Here is a 21,881-nt window from a genome sequence, read left to right as displayed (position 1 = left end):
ATAGGTCTTATACGTACATTTATACATACTTAAATACATACATTGTAGATACCTAGATTAATACTCATGCCCCGGAGTAGACTTTGCATGATTTCTGCTTAGGGGGCGCAATACGTGCCAGGTGTCACATCTTCATTGGTGCACGAAGGCATGGTAATTTTGCCCACAACATTTGCCCCTCAAGAAGGGCATTTCTGGAAACACTTTCCGGGTATCGCTTCTTGATCTTTGATTTGCATCTTCATCTTTGGGTCAGGTGTTGAGGGGGTGACACGTGTCACCTTTCTCTATTTTGCCCCTCCCTATATATAGAGGGGGGGTAAATTTCATATTTTTTACATTTCGTTTTCACAGAGCTCTCATAGGCGATTTCCGGCGTGTTCCTACCACCATCAGGCGATTTCCGGCCACCACGAGACTCATCCTTTTCCTCGTCAAACTCATCCTGTTCTTCGCGAAATTCATCCCGTTCTTCGCGATACTCATCCTGTTCTTCACCAAGTACTTCGCAGATCTTTCAAGGTTAGTTTTCGCCTTTCTTGTTTTTGTTATCCACTCGTCATTTTTCTCTTTGTTAGCGGCCGACCTCTTAGTACTAGGTAAGGGTTTAAAGGTTTTATTTAAGATTTTTGCGCCGTTCATCTTTTGTCGGGGCGGACGTCCAATCGCGTCTTTTTCTTCATTGTTGGTCACCCCTAAGCCGTGCTTCGTTCACTATGCAGAAGGCATGGCTAGAACCAAGCAAACGGCAGATCCTACGCGCCTGCGCTTGCGGGAAGGAGCATCGACACCTCCTAGGGAGAGATATTCTTCCACCGCCTCGGCAGTCGACGAAGAATTTGCCGAACTCTTTCAAGAGATCGACGAGTACGTCGAGGCGGGGGAGCAGGCGGCAAGCTCGTCGGAGGGTACAGCGAGCCAGGCAGTGGGGGAGCCAAGCGTCGCTCCATTGTCATCGGCCGCCGAGGAGCAAGAAGCTGCTCCCCAGCTTATTAGGCCCAGAGGACGGGAGGAGGCCCAATTGCTTCCGTCAGAAATTCACCCAGACGTGGGCTGGATGCGGTGGCTAGACAGGCACGGAGCCAAGATGAGGGATGACCTCTGCGTGGGGGAAGGGTACCAAATGCGCGTGCCGGCCGGTCTGGACTCGACCGTCAGCCTGCTTGCCGAGGGAGAATTCCCTGTGTATGCAGCGTCAATCAAACTCGGCATGAGATTCCCTCCACACCCATTCGTTGTGGAGGTGTTAGATGGTTTTAATATTGGGGTGGCCCAGCTGACCCCCAACTCATGGGCGGATATCTTCGGCTACATTGCCAAATGTGCGCTGAACGACGTGGAGCCGTCCTTCAACGCCTTTCTGCATCTGGTCTCCCTCTCTCGTTCCCCCAGTGCCGCCAAAGGGTGGTTTAATCTGAGCAGCCGTGGTACCTACCAGACAGTGGTCGGCAAGCTCAGCAAGTGGCATATGTGGAGGAAGAGGTGGGTCGTGTTTTACACGGACGACCAGGAGATGTATGAGCGAATGAGCCGTTGGAACTGCAACGCCAACTTCATGGATCGTGACGAGCCCCTTCCACCCCTTACTGCCGAAGAGTGGGATCAGATAATGGTCCTGTTCAGGGCCAACACTTACCACTTAACAGTGGATAAGAGTTTCCATGTGCCGGCCGAGTGGTTGCCGCACATTAGCCAGTTTCGGAACGAGGCTTTTCTAGCGGCCGTAGGCTTAGGATATTCCATGACTCGAGGTTGTATGCCAATTTATGTGCCGCTCTGCCTTGGTCTTATTCATTTTTCTAACTTTGGATTTCTTTTGTTCTCAGAGGAAGGAATGAGAAAGTTGTCGGCGGCGGATACCGGGAAAGGCGATATGACCGATTGGATGGCGGACATCTATGAGGCCAAGATGCAGAAAGCCAAGGCCGAGTTGGAGGAGAAGGTGAGTATTCTCTTAGGTTGTTTTTTGCAAGTTAAGCTTCCTCCGTCCATTGTCTATAGTGGACGTCTATTTAGTGACGAGCCGATATCCTGACATGTGACCCATGTTTGCTAATGTTGGCCTCGTCACTTTTTAATGACGGGCCCCTTTGTGAGTGTTTTTCCTGTGGTTGCCAAGGTGCGCCTCGTCACCTTTTAAGACGGGCCACCCCCACCCCTTTTTTACAAGTGACTCGTGGTTGATAGGGTACGCCTCGTCATTTTCGAGACGGGCGTCCTTTTTTATGACGAGCCATTTTTATATGAGTGTTGCACTTGATAAGGTACGCCTCGTCATTTTTAAGACGGGCGTCCTTTTTTAATGACGAGCCACTATTTAATGACTTGTGATTGATAAGGTACGCCCCGTCATTTTTAAGACGGGCGTCCTTTTTCAATGACGAGCCACTGTTCTGTGAGTGACTTGTGATTGAAAAGGTACGCCTCGTCATTTTTGAGACGGGCGTCCTTTTTAATGACGAGCCACTGTTCTGTGAGTGACTTGTGATTGATGAGGCACGCCTCGTCATTTTTGAGACGGGCGTCCTTTTTAATGACGAGCCACTGTTCTGTGAGTGACTGGTGATTGATGAGGTACGCCTCGTCATTTTTGAGATGGGCGTCCCTTTTTAATGACGAGCCACTGTTCTGTGAGTGACTTGTGATTGATGAGCTACGCCTCGTCATTTTTGAGACGGGCGTCCTTTTTAATGACGAGCCACTGTTCTGTGAGTGACTTGTGATTGATGAGGTACGCCTCGTCATTTTTGAGACGGGCGTCCTTTTTAATGACGAGCCACTGTTCTGTGAGTGACTTGTGATTGATGAGGTACGCCTCGTCATTTTGAGATGGGCGTCCTTTTTAATGACGAGCCACTACATGGTGAGTGACTTGTGATTGATCAGGTACGCCTCGTCATTTTTGAGATGGGCGTCGTTTTTAATGAAGAGCCACTATATGGTGAGTGACTTGCGATAGATGACGAGGCCTAATATTTGACTGTCCTTTCTTTTTTAGCAAGCTAAGGACGCGGCTAGGGCGTCAGGGAAGAAGAAGGGGACGACTCTGTCCCAGCTGAAGAAGAGAGCTGTGCCGGCTGGCTCGGAGACTCCGAGTACCTTCAAGAAGCCAAAACCCCTACCTCGCCGTCTCGTGAAGAAAGACGAGTCGAAGGTTGCTGAGGGGGGATGCCCTGATGACGAAGAGATGGGCGTGGACAAGCCGTCTCTGGTGGTGGACTTGGTGTCCAAATCGAGGTTCGGTGGGCATCCGGACGAGCTGGAGGACCCTCTTTCGGGAATCCCGGCCGACGTCCGCTCTCAGATACCGGCGGAGGTGGCCCGCCGAGCTAGGTCTTCGGGCGGTAAGTATTATTCGAACGTCGTTCAGACGTATCGAGCCTCCTCTGGCAGTTCTTCTTACTCTCCGCGTCATCCTAAGGCCGTTGTTTTTCCTATAGCCAAAGACAAAGGGAAGGATGCAGCTGCTGCCGAGGACGAGAACGTACCTGCTACTCCCCACTATTCGTCAAAGGATAGGGTGGCTATATGCCGCAAGGTTTTTAAGGCCGTCCCCGCAGAGTATGTTGCTTCTCTTCCTGGCCGCAAGACTGACGCCCAGTTTGGTGCGATCCAGGCCACTCTTCTCGACGTAAGTCTATTTCCAACTTGCTTGTACTTGTCTTCTCTTTTAGAGTCATTTACTAATATGTAGCTTCTTTTGCAGTTGTTCTGCCGCATGGAATTCTGCAAGAGTTGGAAGACCCGCACTGCTGAGGAGCTCAAAGCTCAGGTGGCTGAGTCCACCCACCATGGCGACTATGCGTTCAAGTCCATTGAAGAGGTCCGCCTGCAGATGCAGACGACCATAGACCTTCAAGCGAAGGAGGTGGCTGCGTTGAGATCTGACAAGGCCGAGCTGCTTAAGAAGATCTTGGCGCAGGACAAGGACATGGTGGCAATGGTCGAGGAGGCCAAGACAGCGGCGGCGGAAATACGGGCGCTTCAGGACCAGTTGCGGGAGTACCCTCAGGTCAAAGAGGCGGCTGAGGAAGCCGAGCATCTTCGTGGGGAGCTGGAGACGGCCAGATCGCAAGTTCGCACCTTGCGTGAGCGTCTTCTGGAATCCTATGATCAGGGGGAACAAGCGACCAAGGACGCTGTTAAGCACGCCTGGGAGAGCCACATGTCAGAGTATGATCTTGGGTGGTTCCAGCGGCGAATGGAGCACAGTGTCGCTGTGTTGGCTGCTGAACGTCTTGGTCAGCCGCCCCCTGAGTTTGTATCATCTGATGACGAGGATGATGCGGCCGCTCCCTGATTTGCTTCCTTTCCTGCTTTTTTTAAAATTTTATTCAAGCGTTCCCGTGCCTAAGGGCAAAAACAATTATGTTGTAAAGTTTTGGCGCTGATGGCGTCTGTATCATTGTGCCTGCTGAGCACACAACAATTTTCTTTCTTTTTTCTGGTCAAGAATTCTGAGCTACTTTTACACGCCTTTCTACGGGCGTTGTTTTATAAGTAAATAGGTTTTTTGATGCTTCTCTTATCTCGCATTTACTTGCTCTTCATAATTTGATTATTCCTTAATCAATAGGCTTAATCAATAGGTATGATTGCCAAGGTGCAACCGAGTGTACACTAAGCACGTTGATGCCGCAGGCAACTGAGTATGCGCTAGGCCCTACTTTGGTCGTCACTTTCTTTGGCGAGCGTGTCTATAACGATATTGATTGACGCAAGTCAATCAATAGGTATGATTGCCGCTAGACATGCTCGTCAAATGGACTGTACGGCCAAACGTTCGTGCCGCCTAACTTTGAGCAAACAACCTTTGTTTCGAAGTTAATCGTGCCGCTGAACTTTTGAGCGGACAACCTTTGTTTCCAAGTGGTTGGTGCCGCTGGCAACTGAGCATGTGCTAGGCCCCACTGTGGTCGTCGCCTTCTTTGGCGAGCATGTCTATAACGATATTGATTGGCGCAAGTCAATCAATAGGTATGATTGCCGCTAGACATGCTCGTCAAATGGACTGGCCGGCCAAACATGCGTGCCGCCGCGCTTTTTAGCAAACAACCTATGTTTCAAAGTTGTTCATGCCGCTGGGCTTTTGAGCGAACAACCTATGTTTCAAAGTTGTTCATGCCGCTGGGCTTTTGAACAAATAACTTACGATTTAAGTTTATTCGTGCCGCTGGCACTTATTATGCTGTACTGGTCGGCCAGCGGCTTGCTTATATTGGGAGGGGAGTTGGATAGGTGATCAGCCTACAACTTGGTGCTAATCTGGGCCACTTCTTAGGCTTCAAACAATTAGTCTTGCTGAGTTTTTGCTAATCTGGGCCACTTCTTAGGCCGTCATACAATTAGGCTTTGGTTATGCATTGGAGTGTATATTTTTATATTCATTGTGCAAGCAATAAATATTACGAGACAAATAGAGTAGTATTATTCATAACTTTGCAAGGCGAATTTAGCCGGTTACAAAAGTAATTACTACCCTACTATGACCATTAGAGGCCGCCCCTTGGGCAATGGATCGTGGTAAGTAAGACAAGGCTTAGCACATATCTAGAAGAAATATTTCTTGAGATTGTCGGCATTCCAAGTGCGCGAAATAGGGCGGCCTTGCATGTCTTGAATGCGGTAGGTTCCATCTCTAACTTCATCATAGATCTCGTAAGGTCCCTCCCAAGTGGGCGTCAGCTTACCTTGTTCATTTGCTCGTCCTGTGGACTCCATTTTTCTGAGGAAAAAATCTCCCACTTTGAGCACTCTATTAGAGACTCTCTTGTTGTATTCTCTTGCCATCCTTATCTTGTACAGCTGTTGTCTGAGCGCTGCATTTCCTCTAACCTCGGGCAGAAAGTCCAAGGCTGCTTTCATTGTCTCCCAGTTAGCATTTTCGTCATACAGCATGACTCTCAACGTTGGCTCACACATTTCTATGGGTAGGACAGCCTCGGCGCCATAGGCTAGCAAGAAGGGTGTTTCACCGGTTGAATTCTTAGCCGTGGTGCGGATGGACCATAAGACATTTGGCAGCTCATCAGCCCATAGACCTTTGGCTTCGTCAAGCTTCTTTTTCATTCCTTCAGAGATAATTTTGTTGAACGCCTCAACCTGACCATTGGCTTGGGGTCGTCCGACTGATGCAAAACAGGTGTGTATACCGTGATCTGCCAGCCACTCTTTCAGCTTAGGCGTCTCAAACTGGGGCCCATTATCGAAGACGATAGCCTGTGGAATCCCAAAGCGGGTCATGATGTTCTTCCAAATGAATGCTCTCACATCAGCAGTTTTTATGTTTTTGAGCGCTTCTGCCTCCTCCCATTTGGTGAAGTAATCTACAGCAACGATGACATAACGCCTTCCTCCTGGTGCGGTCGTGAATGGGCCTAGGAGATCCATCCCCCATTTAGCAAATGGAATTGGGCTTGTAATGGGCGTCAAAACTCGTGCCGGTTGATGTATTAGGTGAGAAAAGCGCTGACATTTGTCACACTTCTTGACCAGTGAGATTGCGTCCTCCTTAAGGGTCGGCCAGTAATAGCCAGTTCGAAGTGCCTTTTCAGCCAAAGCCCTTCCACCAATATGCGAGCTGCACAACCCCTGATGAAGGTCTTCTAGAATTTCCTGCCCCTTCTCAGGTGTTACACATCTTAACAAAGGACGGGAGTAGGCCTTTTTGTAGAGGGTGTCGTTCCACATTTCAAACCAAGAACATTTCTTTTGAAGTTTTGCCGCTTCCCTTGAGTCTTCGGGCAAGACTCCATTCATTTTGAAGTTTACTATGTCATCCATCCATGTGGACGTTCTGTCAAGAGTTTCCACTTCCATTTGCTCAACACTTTTGTGCTCTTTTACCTCCCAAAACACGTGCCGAGGGGTATCACAAGACGCGGAACTTGCCAACTTTGACAGGGCATCAGCTTGGTTATTTTTCGAGCGAGGGACTTGCCTTACTTCAAAACTTTTCAGTGGCTCTACTTCCTGATGGACGGCCTGCATGTATTTGACCATAGTCGGATCCCTAGCTTGGTAGGTCCCATTAACTTGGCTCACAATCAGTTGGGAGTCAGATAGTGCTACAATCTCCTCGGCGCCTGCCGCCTTACACATTTTAATGCCACAAAGCAGGGCTTCATATTCGGCTTCATTATTTGACGCCTGGAAGTTAAATCGCATAGCATATTCAAAAGTATCTCCTTCTGGGGAGTGACAGATTATCCCTGCTCCACATCCATTCTGTGTGGATGAGCCGTCTACATACACTGTCCACACTGTGCTTGTATTCTTGGCAAAGTCTGGCCTCGTCATTTCAACAATGAAGTCGGCACATGCCTGCCCCTTGACAGCTTTCCTCGGCTCATAGGTGATATCAAAGGCGTTCAGCTCTATTGCCCAATTCAGCATTCGTCCTGACGCCTCCAGCTTTGTGAAGGGCAGTTTGAGTGGCTGATCGGTGTAGATCACTATTTTGTGAGCTAAGAAATAAGGACGGAGCTTTTTGCTGGCCATGAACAGAGCTAAGCCAAACTTTTCCACTGTAGGATATCTAACTTCAGCATTTTGAAGAACATGACTGACAAAGTATACCGGCATCTGTATTCCCTCCAACTCTGTCAGTAGAACGGCACTCAACGAGTGCTCGGACACGGCGAGATACATGTACAAAGTCTCTCCTAGCAAGGGACTAACAAGACGAGGCAAGGTGTGTAAGTGCTCCTTTAATCTGACCAATGCCGCCTCGGCCTCGTCCGACCATTCAAACTTGGCCTTCTTTCTGACAGACCTAAAAAAGTAGTGGCACTTGTCTCCAGCCCTGGAAAGGAATCTGCCCAGGGCGGCCAAGCAACCTGTGAGCCGCTGGACCTCCTTCACTGTCTTTGGTGAGCTCATATCAATTACTGCCTGGATTTTGTCTGGGTTGGCTTCAATTCCTCTTTCATCAATCAAGAAACCTAAGAATTTGCCTGCCGTCACCCCGAACACACACTTCTTAGGATTCAACCTCATGTTGTAAGCTCGAATAGTCTCAAATGTCTCTCTGAGATCAGTTATGTGCGCCGCCCTCAGCTTACTTTTTACGATCATATCGTCAATGTAAGCTTCAATATTCCTGCCGAGCTGCTTAATGAACACAGTGTTAATAAGACGCTGAAAGGTGGCCGGTGCATTTTTTAACCCAAACGGCATCACCTTGTAGCAGTAAAGGCCTTGTTCAGTAACAAATGACGTTTTTTCCTGGTCGTCAGGCCACAACGGAATCTGGTGAAACCCTGAGTAGGCATCCATAAAGCTCATCATGGCATGCCCCGCTGTAGAGTCGACGAGCCGGTCAATCTTGGGCAATGGGAAACTGTCCTTTGGACATGCCTTATTGAGGTTGGTGTAATCAACACACATTCTCCAGGTACCATTAGGTTTTTTGACGAGGACCACGTTAGCAACCCAGTCGGGGTACTGACTAGGCCTGACGAACCCAGCCTCCATCAACTTCTGTATTTCCGCGGCTGCCGCCTGATTTCTATCTTCCCCATGGTTCCTTTTCTTCTGACGAACCGGTTTAAAGTTTGGGTCCACATTCAGCTTATGGACGGCCACAGCAGGGTCAATACCCGGCATTTCGTCCACCGTGAAAGCAAAGATATCTTCAAATTCTCTCAAAAGGTGGACCAACTCTGCCGCCAGCGGGTCGTCAGGAGAAATCCCGATGGGCACTACTCTGTCAGGTTTGTCTGTGTTTAAAACCACATTGAAATGGGCCCCAACAGGCTCTGGGCGTCTCTCTTCCATGTGCCCTGCTGAGATAGTTAATGTTTCTTTGACGACCTTGGGTTGCGTGTTACCACATTTTCGTTTGTTGCTCGACGTCCCTTTCTCTTCACCCGTCCCCCATGCTTCTGGACTCAAGGTGGTTAGGTAGCAACCTCTAGCTTGTTGCTGGTCACCATGTATAGTGCTGACGCTCCCATCGTCACAAATGAACTTAAGAAGCATCAGATGAGTCACAATGACAGCCTTTGCCCTGTTCAACGTGGGACGCCCCAAGATGATGTTATATGCCGTCAGATCTTTCACTATGAGAAAACGGACATCCATTTGCCGAGATTCCTTTTTATTTCCCATCCTCAGAGGAAGGGTAATTATGCCGACTGGGTGGATGACACTACCTCCGAAGCCTATAATGGGATAGTGGATTTTCTCAATTTTTGAGGGATCATGTTGCAGCCGATTCAAGCACTCTAGACTAATTATGTCCGACGAACTTCCTGTATCAACCAAAATACGCCTAACCCTTAGGTTAGCAACTTTTAACTCAATTACCAAAGGATCGTCATGCGGGGTGGAGATTTTCCCACGGTCGGCCTCGCCGATTTCAACTTTTGGAAACGGGTCAACTGTGGCCTTGCCGGACAGCATCACTTGCCCCAATCGCTTGGCATAATCCTTCTGGCCCCTCATGGTCGGCCCGCCGGCGGCCAATCCTCCTGAGATGACTGCCACGCACTCTGGGTCGGTACGATTCCCATCTTCCTCCGAGGGAGGGGATTTGTTTTTCTTGTAGAAGGGTTTGCCAGAACCTCCCGTGTTCCTGCTGATATAACTTTTTAAGAACCCCTTGGTGGCTAGGCCGTCCAATGCCCTTTTCAAGCTCTTACATTCATTGGTGTCATGCCCAATGTCACTGTGAAAGTGACAGTACAGTTTGGGGTCCCTACTTTCTGGTGGTGACTTCATGGGAAATGGACGATCAATGTCATATTTGGACCCGACGTCCATCAGGATTGTGTACATGTCTGTGTTATACTCGAATCGCTCCCGATCATAAGTTCTGGGCCGTTTCTGACCTGCCGCTCCGGGAGCCCTGTCTGATTCTTTTGAAATAGCCCACGTCCCGTTAGGCCGGTTCTTCTTTTCAAATTTCTCCTTTTTTGCCGCTAGCTCGGCGATATCACTTCCTCTGGGGTCTTTCGGGACGCTGCAAATCTCTGTTGCATGAATGAAGGCCTCCGCCTCATCCAGCACTTCTGCCATTGTTCGGACGCTTTTCTTTACCAGATCAAACTTGAAAGAGCCCTTTTTAAGCCCTCGAATGAAGTTATCGAATGCAACACCATCTGGCAAATCCGGAATTTGCCCTGCCTCTAGATTGAATCTCTTCACATAACTCCTCAGGGACTCGTCCTTCCCTTGCTGAATCCTACTCAGATGCATGCTCGTCTTCTTCTCTTCCTTGTGAGCCATGAACCGAGTAGAGAACAATAGCTCGAGCTCCGAAAAAGAGCGAATAGTTCTGGCTGGAAGTCTCTCGAACCACTTAGAGGCTACTCCTTTGAGTGTGCCCGGAAAATACTTACACCAGGTTGAGTCAGTTGTTCCTTGGACATACATGTGATGCCGGTAAACCAAGAGGTGCATGTCCGGATCTGTGGTACCATCGTAAGCATCAATGTTGGGCGGTTTGACTTTGGGTTCCCTCGGGGCTCTCATGATGGAGTCTGCAAAAGGGGTGGTGTGCCCTAGGGCCATGTTGGACACCCCCTCCTGAATGTGATATACAGGGTCTTGACGCCTGGAGTAGGGTAGCCGCAGGGAGGACTCGCGTCCGCGAGTTTGACGGGTTGGACGGGTGGCCCCTGGACGTGCCTGGCTCAGATGCGTATAAGTTGGATGAGGGAGAGGTCTATCCGGCATGACGGGGGTTGACCCAGTGTCAGAAAGTTCAGACTCAGAGTCGGGCAACTGCTCTGCGCGTGGCTGCTCACGTCCTCGGGACGTTTCTCCGATCAGCCGCCGTGGCATTCGGCGTGGTAGGTAAGACATTGCCTGATTGGGCTGACTTGTTGGCGGCTGTCTCCTTAGGTCCTCGCCTGTCAGCCTGGTCCAGACATTCGGGGGGCGCAAAGAAAGTGTTGGCCTATTGCTTGCCGGCCTCTCATGATTTGCAGCCACAGCAGTGGTGTAAATCAGCATACTCTTCTGTACCTCAGCATTAACTGTCTTCCCCACATCAGCTTGGAACTCAGCCAAAATAGCCCGAAGAGCACCCACAGAGACAGGCATATCAGGGTTCTCCTCTATTACCGTATCCACCCGAGGATCCAGGTGTCCTCCAGGAGGGGTGCGATTGGCCTGGTCGTCCTCCTCGCTGAGCACCTCTACCTCGGCAGTGTGACGAGGGGTGTGCCCGGCCGCAAATGTACGTGCGGCATCTTCAGTGATTCTTGTGGCCGGCGTATGATGTTCAGTCGGCATTTCTCTTTCGAGGGGTGGCCGCTCTACGTGCGTAGGCCGCCCAGCATCGTTGTCCAGTCGTTGATCTTCCATGTTACCGTACCTCCCCACAGACGGCGCCAAATGTTGTGGGGTTTTTCCGGTGAGATACCTTGGAGGTTTCTTGGTAACTTTTAAAGATTAAACAAGATTGTATTTTTATAGAGAGAGAAAGTAGAGAGAAGGCAGAGCAGCAATTGCTCTAGAATGTATTGATTGTGACCCCTTTTTCTAGGGAAGTGGGAATATTTATAGTACTAGGTTTTTGTGGGAATGACCTAATATTCCCCTTACATGATTGGCTGGGGAATGGGAGAAGGACACGTGTCCTTTCTCCTTACAATTCTCTGATCCCCTGTAGCAATAGTGGGCTATTTGGGCCTATTGTGCTTAGTAATTCACTTGGGATACATACTAATTAAGCCCTTTTCCATGTATAGGTCTTATACGTACATTTATACATACTTAAATACATACATTGTAGATACCTAGATTAATACTCATGCCCCGGAGTAGACTTTGCATGATTTCTGCTTAGGGGGCGCAATACGTGCCAGGTGTCACATCTTCATTGGTGCACGAAGGCATGGTAATTTTGCCCACAACACGTGCCTTCCCTAGTTGTTCCCGTACCAAACAAAAACAAGTATAGAGCTCCAAATATCGCCCCTCTGTAGATAGTCCACATCACGTTTAGATCCGCCTTAGGTTCAACCAACTAAGATATAATCTATGGTTTTATGTGCACTCAGAAACTCACAATAAGTGATAGGAAAAATATTAAACTCGGTTGAATTCAATGTGTGTTGTACATTCTATATATATTTGTGATCATGGATCACATATATATAGGGGAGGAAATAGAGTAGTAATATTCTACTAAGATTGGATTTACTAAATCCATTAGAATTAGGATTCTAGTTAATCTTAAAGTCTTAGTATTTTAGAAATAATCAAACATTATTAGTTTTAGATTTATCCTAAAATTCTGGTTTACGTAGGATTAGAAAAGCGGTTAGCTTGAGGCCCAAGCTACTTGCTGCGCAAGTAGACTTGGCGCCCAAGCCAACAAGTGCACGAGGCTGTGATACGCGTGGCACCAAACCCACGCTGCTGCTGCTTGTCACCCATGCTACCCTCGCATTCCACGCTAGGCGTTGCTGGCCCATCTTCGCTGCTTAGCGCCTTGCGGGCTTGCTCGTCGAGCAATCGCTCGTCGTGTTTCCGATTCGTTTTTCGATTCCGGAATTTATTTCCGATTCGAACAATATTCTCGTTTCCGATAATATTTCCGACACCGACAATATTTTCCGATTTCGAAAATATTTTCGATTCCGGTAATATTTCCCTTTCTGGCAATATATTCGATTCCGACAATATTTCTATTCCCGTTAATATTTTTAAAAACGAACCATATTTCCGTTTCCGGCAATATCTTCGACTTCGATAATATATATATTTCCTTCATGAACCATATTGTTTCCGTCATCTTCATTTCCAACAAATAATTTTTCTTTGCCTTTTGATGATTTCAGCTCCACTGGAACCAAGATCCATAATTTTCCAAATGTCCATAATAGAGTATTTACTGAATATTATATTCACCTAAATACTTGACCCGTTCACGCACTATTTGTATGACCCTACGGGTTCAGTGAAGAGTAAGCTGTGGATTAATATCATTAATTCCACTTGAACTGAAGCGGCCTCTAGCTAGGCATTCAGATTACTTAATTTCACTGAATTATTAACTTGTTAATTAATACTGAACCGCATTTATTAGAATTAGCATTAATGCAAACTTGGCCCAAGGGCATTATTTCCTTCACAAATCACACAGATTGTTGCACCAGTAACATATGCTGAAGCATGTAAGGAATAACTGGATTCCTGCAATGGAAAAGGAGTTATAAGCTTTGGATAAGAACAACACTTGGGATATTTTAGACTTACCAAAGGGCAAGAAATCAATTAGGCTTAAGTGGGTCTTTAAAGTGAAGTGGAAGGCTGACGGGTCAACAGAGGTTCAAAAAAGATTAGTTGGAAAGGGATACAACCAGAAGTATGAGTAAACTTTGAAGACACTTTTTCGCCTGTAGTTAAGATGACTATAACAAGGAGCATCATTACTTTAGCAGCAAGCACATGGTGGAAGTTGTACCAATTAGATGTTAACAATGCATTTCTCCATGGTGATTTACATGAGGAGGTATATATATGAAGATCCCTGATGGAATTCCGAATCTAGAAAATAAGGTTTGTAAGTTATAGAAATCCTTGTATGGACTCAAGCAAGCTAGCAGACAATGGTTCTCGAAGTTTGTATATGAGTTGAAGATGCAAGGGTTTGAGAAATCCAAGAATGACTACTCACTTTTAATCAAGAAATTCGGCTCTCACATTACCTTGGGATCGGTCTACGTGGAATCAGTTATTGTCCTTACATGCTTAAGCAATGTAAGGCTATGCTTAAGCAAGCTAGCAGTAACATATCCTTAAGCAATGTACTGGTGCAACAATAACCGGTACGGATCACAATGCTATTAACAACCTCAAGTGTCATCTTGATAAGGTTTTCAGTATTAAAGATCTAGGAATATTGCATTATTTTCTTTGGATAGAAGTAGTTCCTTAGACGGAATAACCTTAACTCAAGGAAAATTCACTAAAGAACTTCTACATGATAGTGGTTTAACTGATCTATGGCCCGTTGCAACCCCGTTACCACTGAACTTGAAGCTGTCAGCAGAGGAGGGTGAAGTATTTCAAGATGCAGAAACATATAGATATCTGGTTGGCAAGTTAAGTTTCTTGACCAACACTAGACCAAACTTGGCATTCAATGTGTAAACTCTGAGTCAATTCATGCATCAGCCTGGACAACCACATTATGAGCTGAGGCATTAATACATGGTCTAAGATATGTTGCTGCAACAGCAGGATATGGTATAAACAGAAGGCAAGCGATGAGTTAAAATTATAAGTACTTTCTGATTCCAATTGCTCCTGTTGTTGTGATACTAGAAGATCAATACCTGGTTATCTAATGCTGCTGGGAAATTCACCAATAAGTTGGAAGTCAAAGAAGCAAACGACTGTGAGTAAATCTACCTCTGAGGTTGTGTATAGGGCAATGACATATGTAATCTCTCAAGTTAGTTGGTTAGTTCGATTACTTGAAGAACTTGGTATCAAATATTTACGACCAATCACTTTTCATTGTGATAACCAATCAACATTGTAAATTGCCAAGAATCCTATCTATCACGAGCGTACAAAACATATTGAGATAGATTATCATTTCACTCATGAGAAAGTACTAGAACGTTTGCTTCAGTTATCCTATTTGCCAACAAAGTTACAACTTGTTGATATTCACAAAGGTCCTGCCTTCACCACAATTATGCTTGCTCAAGTCCAAGCTAGGCATGTCTGAAACAAGCCTTAGCTTGAGGGGGATGTTGAATCATCTAGTCAAGCCCATTAGAGTTGTTAGGGGTCAGCCCAAATAATACAAAGAAGAGATGCCAACTCATCTTTGCGGTTAGAGAGTTTGTTAGTAGAGTTTGTTAGAGAATTAGTATTTAATATAAGGTGTACTATTCCTTTTACATAACTCGTAATATACATTTGTAATATTGAAAACTCTTTCTCTCTCCTCTTTTCCCTCTGAGCTTGGACCTCCTTCAGTGGAAGGCTAATAAAAATACAAAAGGTATTGCATGCACTAGGCATACAATAAATTTATTATACACCAACCTAATTTTTACCCAGTTTTCTCTAACCTTTACCCAATTTTCTCTAATTTTTATATTATTAAAAAATAAGTTGATAGATAAACATTTTAAAGGGCTAAATGATAAATTTATACATTATTAGTGATTTTGAAGAAATATTTTTTATTAAAATGAAAAAATTTATCAGTAAAAAATAGATAACTTTTACGTATATAAGGGTAACATTTAAGCATTTTACATTAACTTTAACTTCGGTATACCGTATTTATCGTACAACCCATGTAAATAAGAATTTGGGATAACAATAAGCTTAAGTGAATATTTAACGTTAGCTGTTTTTAGTTTTTCACTCATTGTCGACTGTAAATTTATAATACGAAGTTTCAATTGGCCAAATAGTTCGTGGAGTTCAAAGCAAATAGGAGTATGCATAGTTCGGTTTCTATTTACCGACACATATTACTAATAATTAATCGGTATCATTGTATTTACCAAAATTATCTGTTTTTCTAGAAAAATAAAGGAAACAATAGATAAGATACCAATAACAAAGGTCAATTAGAATTTGATTCTACGTTAGTGGGTTGATAAAGTTGGCTAGCCAATAAATTTGGCACAAATAATGTATCAATATAATTGTTTTTATTGTTTTGGCTTTAGTTATGAACGTGTATAATTGAACAAAGTTGAATAGTTTAGTTTTTTTTATCTATAACAGGATTGGATTCGATTTGATCGAATTTAGTTCCTCTACCAAATTGATCTTGGGACCCGGATATTAATTGCATCTATGATTTCAATTTTTATCTTCCGAACCATGATTTCAGTGGTTATAAGTTATAACATACTCCCACCATCTCTTTTTGTTCTTTACATTTTCCGCTTTTGGTATTTTATCTTTACATTTTCTTTTATATCATCACATAAATGACTTAGTATTCTATTAAAATTTGTGTCCTATTATTATTTTAACCAATTAAATTCATTAAAATTTTCTCATTTCCCAATATCATAATTTTGATAACAGTGAAAAACTGAAAACATTATAAATAAACGTAATTTATCTTGTTTAAATAAAAAAATTGAGGAATCTAGATGCAAATTAATATCGTTAAAACGCGTGAAAAATGCCAAACGTAAAGAACAAAAGAGACGGAGGGAGTACTTCGTATTAGCTAATCTCCTTTCCTTTTTAATTGTCGCTTTAACTAACTTTCTCCGTTATTTTTAATTGCCACTTTTTTATTATCGATTTAACTTTCACTTTGATAACATAATTTGTTGTTATAAATTATTGGTTGTTATTATAAAATCATGCGAGGAATATAAAACATGCTTAAGAATACGAGAAAGTTAAATTATTTCCAAGAGGAATAATATTTTTAAGAGAGTTTCAACAATTAAAATGTATTCGAGTTGATATTTTCAAGTTAAATATATGGAGTAAATGTTTCTATTTACAAGACAAATAAAACATCTAGTCCCGCCTCTCCCTCATACTGCACAAGTGGTCAATGACAATTACTCATTTAGGAACGGAGGGAGTAGTTAATAACTCAACATTTTTCTCTATATGTGTGATTAGTAATTATTGTCTACGAGTAATTAATTTTCTTAAATACTCCCTCCGTCCCTTAATACTCGCACCGCTTTCCTTTTCGGGTCGTCCCTTAATACTTGCACCGCTCCTATAAATGGAAATTTATACCAATATTATATTATTTCTCACACTTACTTACTAACCCCACCTACACCCCTATTCCCTACAAAAAATCATTTAAAAATTCACACCCCACTCACTACTCTCCACCTCTTACCCATTTTCCACTAACTATATTAAAAAAATACCCCACTATAAACTAACACCCATTAAATTAATAAGTCAATTTAAATGTCTTAAACTCCGCACCGGTCAAACCGGTGCGAGTATTAAGGGACGGAGGGAGTAATAAAATTTTTAAAAAAACAAATTTTTTTGGGATAGAATCTTTGCTTTGGTATCAACATTAATGTGATTGGATTCGAGGAACTAGAATATGAATATCTGAGCATACACTTAAAAAGTTGCATATTCGTGCACCACTCACAAATTAAATCCCACATGTACCAGTAGTATTTTTTTGGGTACATTCATATAATATTTTAAAATATTCCCCCCCTTTGCTTATTTATAGAGATGAATGAGCAAAAATAAGAATTCAAAACAAATCAAAACGAGTAATAATACATTTGTGTTGATCAAGTTCCAAAATGGGAAGAGTACCAATTGTGAATGAAAACTATCGGAGGGTAATTGAGGCAGCTCGTCGAGACCTCCACCGTTCTCTCGTCCAGGACAACAACAACTCTGCTCCTATCCTCCTCCGCCTCTCGTAACTTCTCTCTCTTTATTTAACATACCACGATATTTCTTTATTTATCTCTTAAACTGACTAATTTTACAAGTCTTTGGTAGTTTAGTACCATATTATTGACAAAGTGTGTTGGACTTATTTCAGACAAAATAAGTTCATGAAAAAAAAAAATCATATATTATGTTTATTATATACAAAAATAACTTCTTCTTTTTTTTCAGTTTAGATAAACCAGATAATTTCACATAAATTTAGATAATATAAATTCACTCAAAATAAGTCGAATATACCAAAAAAAATATCGAATATAATGGAGTCTAACTGTACTAATGAAATCTTAACCTTTTGGTTAAGACCGAGGGCATGTGTACAAATCTACAATAAATGACAGGTTCAAATTTTTCCAAACCCATTTGTAATTTGTATTGCCGTTATACCTCATTCGTACCAAAAAATAATATTATTGACTGCATGCTACTCCGTATTTGTATTCCGACTCCGTAGTATTTTACAATATCAATTTAATTTTCACAGATACTAACCCAACTATTTAAACGTATGTGACAAAATCGATGTGTTTTTTATTTAAGGAAACGGCTCCGGCCACTAGCTTTCATTTTTTCATGATTAAGTAAATAAAAATCAGATGCAGTTACATCCTCTACTAAGGTTGGACAATCCCCTATCCACACTTGTGTAGGGAACCCGAGTGGGCTATTATATTTCCAAAGAGTAACTTGGTTTTGGTGTTGTAGATTTCACGATGCAGTGGACTATGATGCAGCAACAAAACGAGGTGGTGCAAATGGTTCAGTTAGGTTAGCTCAGGAGTTGAACCGCACCCCAAACAAGGGCATAGAAACTGCTGTTAGATTTTGTGGTGAGCTTATCAATTTTACTACATTTTTTGATGGAAAATTCTCTACTTATTAAGCACAAATACATTTTCTGGGTAATAATTATTTCGTGCAAAGTCTACACTAGCTATTTGGTACTAAACGTCTATCTATTTCACCAGCAAGTCTACAACTACTATTTGGAGGATAACTTATTGTTTTTTTTTATTTTCCCCCTTTGTGCAGAGCCGATCAAGCGTAGACACCCTGATATTACATATGCTGACCTTTATCAGGTAAACTATGCATCTTTAAGGATGCATCTAAGCTAGGGAGAAGCCATATTTTGATTGTTAAGACGAGTCTACCAAGTGGGCTTAGAGGGGCAGACGAGTAAAAAACTAGGAAATTTGTTGAAATATTATCTTTAAGTGTAGAGGTTTTGTGAATTGCTATATTTTAAAAAACAATATTAAATTTTGCCGTTTAACTATCTTATAAGTTTAGTTATTTGACTAACAATGCCATTTGACGTATGTCGTTAATGTTTTTTGTCTGTGAACAAATCTATTTGACAAATCTATTTAATATACAAATGAACAAATATATTTAAAGAAATAGAAGAAATACTCGATGAAAAATATTACTCCCTTTGAATCTAAATGTTTTTCCATTTAGAAACTTGACACTATTCACAATGGAAGATAATCTTATGAATTACGTTCAATATATAAGAAAAAACATAGTCATGTGGGATCTTGTTTGATTCTCTCCACGAGTACTTTAACAATATGAAAATTTAATAATTTTTAATAATACGTTACTAGAGATATTAACGATGTAAAATGTGCATTGACATGTGTGTCAAAGAAAAATGGGAAAAACATTTAGATTCGGAGGGAGTATCGGAAAACAATTTACGAAATCACCAAACTTGAAGGTATTGTTTCACAAAATTATTTTAATTTTCCGGGATAACTCGGCCTTTTAAATTCAACTGCAGTCCAAAAAGAGATACAATAAGATTTACTTTTTGAAACTAGAGATAAAATAAGGGATATTAAATTATAAAAAGTTGATATTTTGAGAACACGCATTGAAACAAATCTAACAAAATCTCACATTATTATGTTTTATCTAACATATAAATCATCAACAATTGTTAAAGTAAAATATGTGAATAGTGTAAAAAGTTTAAACGTTGTGAGTATTTCTAAACGAGGAATTACGAGTAGGTTTTTTCCAACACAAAATATATTTTGAACTTTCCAACAAAAAAAATTGATTTTTGTTGTTCATTACTGGTTTTCTCAGCTAGCTGGAATTGTTGCAGTAGAAGTAACCGGAGGTCCTGCTATTGATTTTGTTCCAGGTCGAGCTGTGAGTATTGCTAACTTTGTAATGCTCATGCACAATATTTTAGGCTTTTTGTGACAAATATATAAACAGCATATATATACGGAGTATGTGCGATGTGCCTAATAATTGTCATCTTTCAAATAGGATGCTGATGTTGCAGACCAAGACAATATCCCAAACCCTAGAAGAGGTATCCACTAGTTAATATTCTTACACAATAGGATAATATTAGCAATATCTAACCCATGTGATTTTATGGGTTTTAGGAGCGGATCATCTGAGAACCGTATTTTATCGAATGGGCCTCAATGACAAGGATATCGTTGTACTTTCTGGGGCCCACGCACTGGTGAGATTGACTTTGCTTTGAATTTTAATTTGGTTGCACTGAAGCTGTGCAATAATAAAAAGTAAACTAGTGGAAGTATAAATTTTAAAAAAAATACTTATAGGTTTGCGTTTTGATATGCATATATGTTTGGAATGTGAAGGGTGGAGCACACAAGGACAGATCAGGGTTTGACGGCGATTTCACTCGAAACCCTTTGACGTTTGATAACTCCTACTTTGTGTAAGAATATTAATTAGATATTTGTATGTAAGAATAAGTTGTGTATAATATGGTTCACAGTAAGATCGATAATATAACGAGTCTAAAACAAAGTTTCATATCTATTGTAAATTTGTAATAGCTATCTTATCGTGTACTGTGTGTATTTGTATGATCAGAGAGCTACTGAGGGGTGATACTCCAGGGTTGGTGAAATTTCCAACAGATAAGGCTCTCTTAACTGACCCTCGTTTCCGTCCCTTTGTTGATCTCTACGCTAGGGTATGTCCTCTTACTTAATATATATATGCACAAATTAATGACCTTAATTTAATTAAACTATATTAGCTAGCTTACCAAGCTTACTTGGTGGAGATGGTGACATATGGTACTTACCTACCTTGTGTCTTGAAAGTCACAATTAACAAGACAATATATACTTGATAATAACTAACAAGTGTAGTAGTAATGTTTAAACTAACAAGCAGCAAATGACGTACAGGATCAAAGAGCATTCTTCAGAGATTATGCAGAATCACACAAGAAGATGTCCCTGCTAGGGCTTAATCATCCGGAATCCAACCTATATGAAAGTAACAGCTGCAGCGACGAGGTTGAGTGTGGTGCTCAATCCTACGTTGTCCAAAACGGAGGCTGTCCAATGCAATACGGATATGCTCGACCCTATGCAGTTGGAAATGGTTGCTGCCCAGGCGGCTACTGATACATATAATATGCCCATATATACGGCTGTTAACTGTAACAGTCTACGTGACTGAGTGAGTACGTGATGGGAATTAATATCTTTGAGTTCATGTGATGGCCTCAAGAATAATTAAGTTGTAACGTTTTACTTTGTTATATATACTCGTTTATTATGTAATTAAAGTTGTAGTAGTAACGGGGAAACTGTACGTGACAGGAACTTGCTTGGAGAAAATCAGCCTTCCTGCCCTCCCTGCATGCTATAAATAAATAACAAACACTAATATATTTTTAGTTTTATATTTGCTTCACTTTGTTTTTCCATGCATCTTTTTGCATGCCTAATTGATATCGTTAATCATGTAAAGTCTTTTATTTTGATTATTAGTTAAGCTTCGATCTTTAGTAGAAAATTTGTTATAGTCCTATAGATGGGTATACGTACCTCCTACGGAGTAATATGATTTTTAATACTTCAGTCTACGAGCTAAGGGGGTTTGGTTATGAGAGGTTTGAAGGAAAGTAAATCTTTGATGAGAATTTGAGGTTTGACAATTTCAAACATCTAATGGGACTGTTTCGTTAGGAGAGGTTTGGAAGATCGGGAGTTTTGGGATGAAAAAGTTACTGTGAGATTTTCAATTAGAGGTTTGGAGAAATGGATGTGGAATGACATCTTGTGTTGGAAGTGCTAATGAGAAAAGTAAGAAAATAGTGAAAGAGTGAAAGAGTGTGTTGTGGGAATTGTCCCACATTGGTAGAAAACCTCCTTTTTTGCCTTGTTTATAAAGTAGGAGGTTTGTCGTACTCTATCATATGAAAATGGGAGAGTGGCATGGGTGGACACATAACACATGCGCGCATCAGCCGACCAGGTTGGGTCGTCCTCCGGGCCTTGTGGGGTGGGTTTTGTGGGTGTTACCTATTCTTTTTTATACGTACCAAGCTGTTTTAGTTAAGTCCTTGGTACAGGGAGCTATTTTTGTCCGTTGGCATTTTTGGAGATTTATTATTTAATCAATGTCTTGTTCTTTCGTTCAATACACAAAAATTTACGCAAATTGCTTTCCCTCAAAAAACA

General features: G+C 42.4%; 1 protein-coding gene and 1 pseudogene across 1 annotated transcript; both read left to right on the top strand.

The window, feature by feature from the left end:
• The first annotated feature begins 3,054 nt into the window (after window positions 1-3,054).
• LOC130469793 (uncharacterized) lies at window positions 3,055-14,364 on the top strand. Its single transcript, XM_056839273.1, has 5 exons — window positions 3,055-3,344; window positions 3,441-3,631; window positions 3,707-4,206; window positions 13,881-14,052; window positions 14,284-14,364. Exons 1-5 carry the CDS (start codon window positions 3,188-3,190, stop codon window positions 14,362-14,364), a joined length of 1,101 nt encoding a protein of 366 aa, XP_056695251.1. The 5' UTR covers window positions 3,055-3,187.
• A 2,819-nt stretch (window positions 14,365-17,183) lies between these two features.
• LOC110799860 (L-ascorbate peroxidase 5, peroxisomal-like) lies at window positions 17,184-21,102 on the top strand (annotated as a pseudogene).
• Window positions 21,103-21,881: the final 779 nt, after the last annotated feature.

The sequence above is a fragment of the Spinacia oleracea genome, chromosome 3 (assembly GCF_020520425.1).
Source record: "Spinacia oleracea cultivar Varoflay chromosome 3, BTI_SOV_V1, whole genome shotgun sequence".
Classification (NCBI taxonomy): Eukaryota; Viridiplantae; Streptophyta; class Magnoliopsida; order Caryophyllales; family Amaranthaceae; genus Spinacia; species Spinacia oleracea.
The sequence above is the reverse complement of the archived record's forward strand: the minus strand, read 5'-3'. Positions and strand labels throughout refer to the sequence as shown.

Excerpts from the sequence above, each read along its gene's own strand:
- LOC130469793 (XM_056839273.1), top strand. The coding sequence starts at position 3,188 with ATGGGCGTGGACAAGCCGTCTCTGGTGGTGGACTTGGTGTCCAAATCG. Across the intron at positions 3,345-3,440 it reads CCGAGCTAGGTCTTCGGGCG|CCAAAGACAAAGGGAAGGAT; the intron begins GTAAGTATTATT and ends TTTTTCCTATAG. Across the intron at positions 4,207-13,880 it reads TGGTTCCAGCGGCGAATGGA|AAGTAGTTCCTTAGACGGAA; the intron begins GCACAGTGTCGC and ends TTCTTTGGATAG.